Source organism: Alnus glutinosa, chromosome 3 (genome assembly GCF_958979055.1).
Source record: "Alnus glutinosa chromosome 3, dhAlnGlut1.1, whole genome shotgun sequence".
In the NCBI taxonomy this organism is placed as follows: Eukaryota; Viridiplantae; Streptophyta; class Magnoliopsida; order Fagales; family Betulaceae; genus Alnus; species Alnus glutinosa.
The window spans coordinates 29,821,235-29,831,073 of record NC_084888.1 but is presented as its reverse complement, the minus strand read 5'-3'; the positions used below and the strand labels follow the sequence as shown (position 1 = coordinate 29,831,073).

Genomic DNA, 9,839 nt, shown 5'->3' with positions numbered 1-9,839 from the left:
CAATCTCCATCAGTTTTCAAAATCATATTTCATATAATATTCCACGAGCCCACAAAATGTTTCAATTTGCGATACTACATATAAACATGGGTGTAATTGACGTCCACATCATGTCTAACAACTTGAAACTAGCCACTTTATGTACACATATGAGCAACCCGAACAATATATCAGATTAAGAAGAGAGCTTCCCTACAGAATACCCACATCCAAGTAATCTCCAATCTGCACTTGTAAAACACAAATTAGTGACGAATGACGAGTATAACCCAAATGAGTAATGTTTTTTAGTAGACTGCTATATAATTGTCATACAACTGGGATTGCGTGAGGATTTTCAAATGTTGATCGTAAGGTTAATTTTCACTGTCGCATCATCAAATTGTATAGCAGTCATATAATAGTCTACTAAATAGTATTGTTCAACCCAAATAAATGAAACCGAAAGAGCATACTGTTTTACCTGAAACCGAAGTTCAGCCAATGTCTTGCCATCATCTAATCTCCCACTTCCAAACGAATAGGTCATCCCCACCTTCACATGAGTCAATGGAGTATTCCACAGTCAGAACCTTATTATAGGTATCATTCATGCATCAACCAGTAAAGCATACTTGCATATACAAATACAATATTATTTCTATGAGACACATATTTTAGAGCTAAGATGTCAATCCACACAACCAAATAACGTCTTTGAGTTCTGATACAGATATCATAACCATTTCAGCTCTCAAATAAACCAGAACGTTAAATTTACAATGATGCAAATCCACTTCTTTCCACTCAGAGAAAGGTTAAAACATAGCAAGATAATGATATTGGCAGATGGGATATCTTATATCAGAAATTGGCTTGGTCAACATTGTGAAGAACATCAGGACATCAGTCATAACCACAACATTTAGTTAAATCAGAAAAACACACAGAATTCTGGAAGAGAGAGGAAAGTTAGATATGAATCAACAGTGGAGATTATTCGGGAATTACGCATTGAGTTTCTGGTAGTAGATCCATAATAATTAAAAAAAAAAAAAAAAAAAGTGCTTGTGATTGTCCAGAATCTCAATCAATTAATTCTGGAAATTAATGTCATAAGCATCTGAGTTACAAGCAATGCATGTTTACAAGTGTTTTCAACACTTTGGAAATTCACGTCAAAATCATCCCAAGCATATTTAGAGGCGTCGTCCTCCCAACGTCCCCCTCTCCTGTCCTATTTTCTCTACTACCAAAAGACCAACCAGGCCCAAGATTTTTCTAGTACACGTATGCCATTCCTCATTTTTAAGATCAGTTCAGATATATTACAAAATACTCAAAATGCTAGTAAACTATTTGAGAAATGTGAAATTGAATAAGATTGTATACACCATAGTGGAAACAAAAACACAATTCATGCAGCAATTTCTCCACATACCAAAATTTTTCATCACACTGGTTTCAATCTTTTTAGCATAAATCATTGACAGTAATATGGAGATGAGTTGTAGGAGAAAGAATAGAAAATTATGCATCTGAAAAGATATATCTGGTCAACTGTTGTTCATCAGACTGCAGAACTAAAATCGTGTGCCCACTTATTAATGCATGCACATATTAGATTCATAAAAATAAAAAAATGCACATATTAGAATAGTTTCTGAACTCACTCATATAAATGATAACACATAAATCGACAGAGACAGAATTATGGCTGTGTTATTCACTCTCACACACGCAGAGTACCTCTCTCACTTTAAAACGGCCATTTTTATCAGGATACACAAAAGCAAAGGATAGTCTTGCATTTTTTCTCCTTGCAGCTGGAGCTACCTCTTTGACCTGTAAAAGAAACATAATAAACTACAGAACCAAAAAATATAAAAATGAAGAAGAAATAACTTCTGTAACAAAGAAATAAAAATTCATCAGTTATCATTTCAAACCAATATCCACTTTTGAAGCGATCGGAGGGAAAGAAATATGTGAGATATAAGCTTCGTTCTGCTTAAATGATAACACATATTAGGACTTTGTACGAACTTCATTGTATGCTACAGTAGACTATTGACTAACCTAAGATTTTCACTTGTGGGTGACGTATGCTGAAGGTTGCCAGAAAAGTTTTGGTATCAATTTTAAAAATTTGGAACTCCTCTTCTATTTAGATATGAAGAAGTACAAATTGCACATATAATATTTGTTTATAATCGAAATATCATTAGAAGCGAAAAGCGCAACCCGGGTAAACTTATACAAGAGAAACACCTAGCTAGAAAGAGAAAAAATAATAAAGATATCAAGCTAAGCACAAAACGAGCTAAAAATGCAGCTGTCCAAATATAAAGAGTATTAAAAAAAATAAGGACTTAAGTTCTGCCAATGTCCTCAGACTTAAGTTCTGCCAATGTCCTCTTACGATCCTCAAAAATTTTATCATTGTGTTCCCTCCAAAAACACCACAAGAGACAAGAAAACAACATCTTCCACACAACAACCACTTTGAGTGCTACCACAAATCCACCAACAAGCACACAAATCAGCTACTCTTCTAGGCATAACCTAAGAAAGCCCAAAACGACTGAAAAACACACTCCATAATGCACAAAATGGTCAACGGACTTCCCCTCCCCCTTGAACATACGATACCTATCAACCACAACGACAACGACATGCCTTTTCTAGCGCATATACCTAAACCAATACAAAAGAAAGCACACATGCATATATATACATTGATAAATACACACAGGGGACATAAAGAGACAGAGAGCATACCAGATCAGTTAACTCACGAAGAGTAGCATCCTTCCAGGTATAAATTTGAACCTCATCCTTGGGCTCCTTGCCTCTCACTGCAAAGTCTCCCTCGCTATGATGACCCCCAATCTACAGAAAATTCAACAAGTTAGAAGAAACATTTCCACATGAATCAATGCCAAAGACAACAATCAAGACAGGTTCTTCACTAAGCACTCAAGGTCTTTTTAATCAGAATATCAAGGCCAAAAAAAAAAAAAAAAAAGGTCAGACTTTTCTGCCGTGATTGAGTGGTGGACGGGCACCCCCATTTAGAAAGAAGGGTCGAAGCACTACTCAACAAGGAAGACAAACATAACACACTGATGATCAGACAACGGGAGAATTCAAAGATTTTAACGACGACACACGCCTTTCTTCAGATTGTTTTCAATTCAAATCTCATACAATTTTCTTTAACAATTACATCTTGCTCTATTCCTTACATAACTCTTCTTCCTTGATAACCATGACCGTCGACAGGGAAGGGAAAATGATAATTGTACACATATGGAAAGAGGTAGATCATAAAAGCACATTGCAAAGAGTTTCCCACACCAATTTCATACTCAAAAGAAGAAAAACAAAAGGCAAACGCAGTCCACAGTGCGAATAACGAGCATACCTTAGTGAAAACCCGAAGCAGCAACGGGCATGTCTGCAAAAGCAATTCAAGAACGAAATTCAAACAAATATTTCAGATATAATAATTTTTTTACGGCAGAGCAGAAGAAATACAAAACTAAGGATTGCAAAATCAGAAACCCTAAGGGAGAGCGAGGGCACCTTTTCGCGGTCGACGGGCTCAAAGCGAGGGCGAGCAAAAGCGGGAGGTCCTCTTGGAGGTGGGCCCAGCAGTCTCCCTCTTTGTTGTCTCCTCTGTGCTTCTCCTAGTCCCGCCATCGCAGTCTCTCTCTCTCTCTCTCTCTCTCTCTCGCAGGCACAAAGCACACGCGCCCCCTTCCTCTATATTGGAGGTGTATTATCCGTGGGCCCTGAAGGTCTGAGCCCACCCAAAAACTAAAAGCCCATTTTCTTTCAACTCTTTTGACGCCTACCGGTTTGGTTTGGGCCCACGACCAAGCCCATTAGCCTATAAAATTATACCAACCACTCACTGAACCTTAGTGGCCTCTGTTTCCTCCTCAAAAAGGTTTTTTTTTATTATTATTATTATAATCAATAAAGAAAATGATTACAATGGAGGATCTTTCTCACTCATAGACTGAAAAGAAGAGATAGTGAACAATCTTAAAACTGAAAAAGGGGTGAACTCGCCAACAACAGACGCAAAATGAAAATACAATGCATGAATTACAAACAAATAATATGAAATGGGCCAAAAAATGGTTTGGAAATGACCAAATATAGAAACCCCAATCAAAGCAAGAACAAAACGGCCGACGGTGGGGCAAGGCACGGAGGTAGTGTTCAACGGACCAGTGGCGGAGATGGAGTTGCCGTAGTGATCTGTGGAGAAAAGAAAAAAAGAAGAGAGAGAGAGAGAGAGAGAGAGAGAGAGAAAGACCAAAGGGAGGGAGGAGAGAGATAAAGAAAATCATCCCTCCTTCCTTGGCGAAGCCACCAAGGATGTGGAGGTCCGAGGAGGTTCTCTCTCTTAATTATGAGAGAGAGACAGAGAGACAGAGAGACAGAGAGATGAGGTTCTCTCTCTTTATTCATGCATTAAATAAAGAGAGAGTTTTGTAGGAATATTTTGATAAAATGTGTATTTTTGGCACACTTTGGTAGTTTGATGGATCACTTTAGCACACTTGAAAATTTATGGAGCTATTTTAAAATCGACTGTTAATTTAGGGGGCTTTTTTTTATATTTTTTCTTATATTATCTATGAGTTCAGAACTTCCAAGTGATTGCACTTACCATTGTCCCACCTTAAAAAGGATGCATTGTTTCACAAACAAAAATTAAATAAATAAAAAATCAAACGCCTAGCATGTTCTTTGATATATGGTTGATGTGTCTTGTTTTTCAACTTTCAATTTTCAGCAATGTCACCCCTATGTTAGGGTTTGAAGTTAAATCGGATGACAAAATGAGTGAAATGACTTTTATAACCCTATTTTTTATTTTTTATTTTATAAAAAATCATATTTGCCCTTACTTAAAAAGTAAAAATTAAAAATAAAATAAAATTGAGGGTACGTATTTTGATAATTTTCAAATGCCTCTGTTAGTATTTAACATAAAATTCGATCGGAGGGGTGACATTGTAAACAATTAGAAGTATGATACACTTAATTAAGAGTTTTTTTAACTTTGAGGGGGATATTGCAAAAGTGATTCAAGTTCAAAGAGTTAAGTGAAGTTTCTCCTAACTAATATATTACACGTGTGGCGTGACACTATTCACAAATGGATCAAAAACGCAAAATGCATGTAGTTTGCATAATGGGATGGATGAGACTTTCAAATATTTGCTTAGCTATTTTAGCTAAAAATGCAAAATGACTAAGTCATTGGGAGTACTCTAAGCAAAATTATTAGTTTGAGCTATATTTTTCCAAGTATTTTAATAAAATTTAGATGATAAAACTCATTGGTAATTATTTTAATTAAATAGAAAGTTTATCAAAAATATATATAGATGATGTAAAACTTTGACTAGTTAGATGTAATTTTTCATATATTTGGGTTTAGAATTTGTGAAATGAAATTATGATATTATATAGTTATTGTCTAGCTGGCTATATCTATATGAGTAATGTTTCTTGCACAAGTCTAATTACTTTTTTTTTTTTTTTTTTTATGATCAACTATTGAATTTGTTTTCCTACATGAGGGCCCTAAATATTCAATGGTTGTTCTTAAAAAAAAGTTGTTAGAGAGTTGTGCAAAAGCTGTGCAAGAGTTGTACAAGAAACATTACTCTATATATAATTAATGCCACTAAATGTATCCTAATTAATGCATATTAGCCTCACGTATAGAGACAAATATTGCGTAAATGGATCAGAGTAATCGTAACGAAGGTGGCACCAAAGCTGTTCTCAGAAAATTAGGAAAGAAAAAAAAAAAAAAAAGTAAATCCGCTTACCCTCAAATTACCACTCAATTGACAATGCCCCCTAAACTACTAAAAATTGTCAATATTCCTTCTAATAACGAAAATATCCTTAACAAAATAAATAATAATAATAATAATTAAAAAAAACTAAAACTATTAAAAAAAAAATAAAAGAAATACATAAAAACTAATGATGGCCAAATTTAAAAATTAAAAAAAAAAAAAAATTCGTTTTCAAAAAAAAATTAGTTTTTTTTTTAAATAAAAATTCTAATTTTTTTTAAATAAAAATTTTATTTTATTTTTTTTAAAAAAAATTATTTATTATTTTCAATTTATAGTGGTATTTTTATTTTATTGAAAAACTTAAAAGATTATTTTTATATTTTTTCTGGCATTAGAGTACATTATCAATATTTTAGTAGCTTCGGAGGATATTGATTAAGAGGTAGTTTGAAAGGGTATGTAGATTTTTTTTTTTTTTTTTAAAAAAAAATAAATTTAAAAAATTTAAAAAAAAAAAAAAAGAAAAAAAAAAAAAAGGCTGTTCTCCAAGGATTTAGGTTTTCTGACCTTTCTTCTGCCTACGAGTCCTTTTCTTTGGGCTGGGGCAAGTGTTTAATTTTCGCTCTCTCTCTCTGAATCATTAAATCCTTTACATCATTACGTGCGTGAGGAGCACGCTCCAATGGATGCCAAATGGTCACAAAGTTGAAAGAATGGAGATGGCAGGTAGCAGTTGCAGCGTGAACAGAAAGGCGACGTCCATGACAGGTTGTGGGGGAAGGTCCTAATCCTATGACAGATGAGAGAGACTTCATGCTCTCAGATATTTTTACAGTCTTTTGAGTAGACATGTACATGTGACCATGGGCTGTCCTTTTCGTCATTACAACGTTAAAAATCAAACTCTTAACCATATATATATATATATATATACATATATATATATATATATATGTATGCTAATTAAGACAAAAAAAAAAAAAAAAAATTGTTAATACTTTTTTATAATATATTAAAATATTAATTAAATGATTAAATTTATTTTTTATTATCATCTTAAGCTTTTATTATAAGCGGTAATTTAAGAGTTCAAACTCTGTCTCTTTTATTTACCTCATATTTCAATTAAATATTTAACGTGATGGGCTCGCCTATTAAAAAAGAGTTTGAGTCTACACGTGAGGGAGAATGTTAAAATATTGATTAAATTATGGGTGAAAATCCGGTTATGGTTGGCCAAAATTACCAACCAGCTTTGATAGCCGGTTACCAACCAGCTTTGATAGCCGGTTAACCAGTTATTTAATAACTGACGATATCCAGTTATCCAGATCAGTAACCAAAATTTTAAAATTTTGGATCTTTTGGATCTAATTTGAGTATTGGGCTTACTTTTTGGGCCTAATTTAGACTTTTTTTGCCCTTTAAACAAAAATTAACATTTTTTGGCCCAATATGTTAGCCGAAGTTGGAATGAAAGTAAAAATATCAAACCCTAAATTTTTTTTATTTTAATTTTTTAAATAAATAAATAAATACACACACACACACACACATATATATATATAACCGATTCCAATATTTTCTATAACCAGTTCAGTAGGGCTGGTTAATGGCTATTTTCAACCGGGTACCAAACCAGTTATTGGTTACTGACCGGTTATAACCGGCCGACTTTACGCTATTAAATTAAATGATTAAATTTACATATTTCTATTAACTTAAACTTTTAAAACAAGTAATAATTTAACAAATAATTACTTAAATTAATGTATGAAATCAACCTAGTGGTGAATGAAAGGCAGTTAATCAAGGGTGCCATAGTTGCATTAATCTCACTTACTGCATGCCATCAAGATAAGACAATTATAATTATCAGTGCACACGTACAGAATATAAGTTGGGATTGCCACGCATCTCCGATTATACTTTCAAAAAATTAATGAGATAACGATTGCTAATTAAGTTTATCCCCTAAACATCTAAAATTAGTCAGTTTGCTTAGTTCATCCTTTTTTGATTTCTTGTACGATTTGCTTAATGCTGTTATATATATATATATAAAAAAATACTTTTGCTGAAATTTGTAATGGTATTTTCTTACACGGTATGTATAGACTATAGTAGCACATCTAATTGTACACCATTTGAATGAAAATGACCTCTAACTCCTACCATAAATACGAATCAATCAAATCAAAGTTGCAGGCCAGGGTCTTTATAATTTATTAATTATCAGCTTTATATAACGTCCATACATGCATGCGGCTGGTGGCTCATGTATGAGCCATTCATAGTTCATACCATCTTCCTAGGAAGAAGAAGGGGGCAATGATGCTGACACTCCAGCAACCATTGTTGAAAAATATTAATTAATGCCAATGCACCATAGCATACGTTAGTCGTTATATATTGTAACTATTCCCATGTTAATTTTGTCCGAAAGGACAAAGAAATCTGACATTTGAAAGTGCTGGAATGCCCCCACAGGCCACATGTTTTGATTGATTTTGTGATCTCTTTATTGGTCAGATTTCCACAGCTTTGACTCGAATGCCTTTGAACTTTACTGGTCATTAATTGTGGGTATTCCCTCAGTAGGTCATTCAATTATTATTATTATTATTTTTTAACTCAATATTCATAATAAGTCGTTACAATTAGTTTTGTTCGCAGAATATATTCATTATTGTCTTCTTCACCGTGACTAGATCGGTGTCAAGATTAAATTTTTTTTTTATTCTTTGTATTTTATGATTCGTTTGTTTCGACGTAAAATAGTTTTTAAAAAATATTTTCAGCAATTTTTGGTATTTGATTGAGACGAAAAATAATTGTTAACGGAAATCATTTTCAGTTCGACTGTAAAAAACTCTTTATTTTTTGAAAAACGATTTACGATTTTTTGAATTTAAACTCTTCAGTTTTGCACGCACGTTTGTGGGAATCCACCACCGTTAGGCATTGGAGTTTGTTGGTAAGTGGTAACCCGACTCTACCATAGAAGATGTCGAATCCGGCTACGTCGCTGGATTTCAGCAGACTAGATTCCAGCCAGTTTGGCCGGAATCTGGCTAGTACAACCCGATTCTGGCCATTTTTTCCAAATTCTGGCCAGTTTGGCTGGAATCCGAAATTTCTGTCGGATTCCGACATACAATATTCTGGCCAAACTGGCCAGAATTTGACTAGTACGGCCGGAATCCGAAAATTTCTGTCAGAATCCGGCGAAGTCACCAAATTCCGGCCAAACTGGCCGGAATCTGACCAGTACAACCTGAATCCGGCCAGTACAACTGGATTCTAGCAAGTCGGGCCTGAATCTGGCCAATACAATCGAATTCCGTTTTACGTCGTTGGTGATTTTTTTGTACGAGTTAAACGCTGAAAAATATTTTCAGGAGAAAAAAATGATTTTGTTAAATATATATATTTTTTTTAAAAAAAAAAAAAAAAAAAAAACCTTTTTAGCAGATAGTATTTTATACTAATTTTCGTCATTATATTTCCCCATTGGCATCTCTTTTCATTGCTAAAAAAGTAATTGATGATCTGTTCCTTTTAGTAGTAGCAAATGAGAATCGATATTTATCACGTGGTACTTTCCATTATTTTATCACTTATAACAAAAAAAAAATAAAAACCATCTTGATTCAATAATGTTATATTATTCAATGCAAGTAACAGCATAATCATTTACATTATATTGGAAAGTATGAGAGTGCGCGCATGATTGTTAGTAATCGAATGATTAAATTCATTATTTTTTGTTGGCTTAATTTTTTAGGATAATCGATAATTTAACATCATATCAAAATTGATCAAGTTTTGAGTTCAAATCTTCATTCTATAGTTTATCTCTATTTTTAATTAAAGCTCTTGAGATTAATGGAATCTAACAAGGCAATATTGGAGCAGAAATCATGAATTCAAACCTTCTTTACGGGATTAACTAACAATCATCTTATAATTAATTAGTTGTTCAACCTCGATTTCTGTACTGGGTTCATACTATTGTATAAT

The 9,839-nt window shown here is 33.4% G+C and overlaps 1 protein-coding gene across 1 annotated transcript; it reads right to left on the bottom strand.

Moving 5' to 3' along the window:
- Window positions 1–13: 13 nt before the first annotated feature.
- Window positions 14–3,732, bottom strand: LOC133863866 (histone deacetylase complex subunit SAP18). The gene is made up of 6 exons (XM_062299988.1): window positions 3,568–3,732; window positions 3,407–3,439; window positions 2,761–2,871; window positions 1,729–1,824; window positions 464–535; window positions 14–225 (listed from the first exon to the last, which is right to left on the bottom strand). The coding sequence occupies exons 1-6, from the start codon at window positions 3,682–3,684 to the stop codon at window positions 193–195; spliced, it is 462 nt and encodes a 153-aa protein (XP_062155972.1). The 5' UTR covers window positions 3,685–3,732; the 3' UTR covers window positions 14–192.
- Between the last annotated feature and the right edge of the window lie 6,107 nt (window positions 3,733–9,839).

Coding starts and splice junctions, on each gene's coding strand:
- LOC133863866 (XM_062299988.1), bottom strand. CDS start 3,684: ATGGCGGGACTAGGAGAAGCACAGAGGAGACAACAAAGAGGGAGACTG. Junction 2,872..3,406: donor TGCTTCGGGTTTTCACTAAG/GTATGCTCGTTA, acceptor AATTTTCTGTAG/ATTGGGGGTCATCATAGCGA. Junction 1,825..2,760: donor TTCGTGAGTTAACTGATCTG/GTATGCTCTCTG, acceptor TTTCTTTTACAG/GTCAAAGAGGTAGCTCCAGC.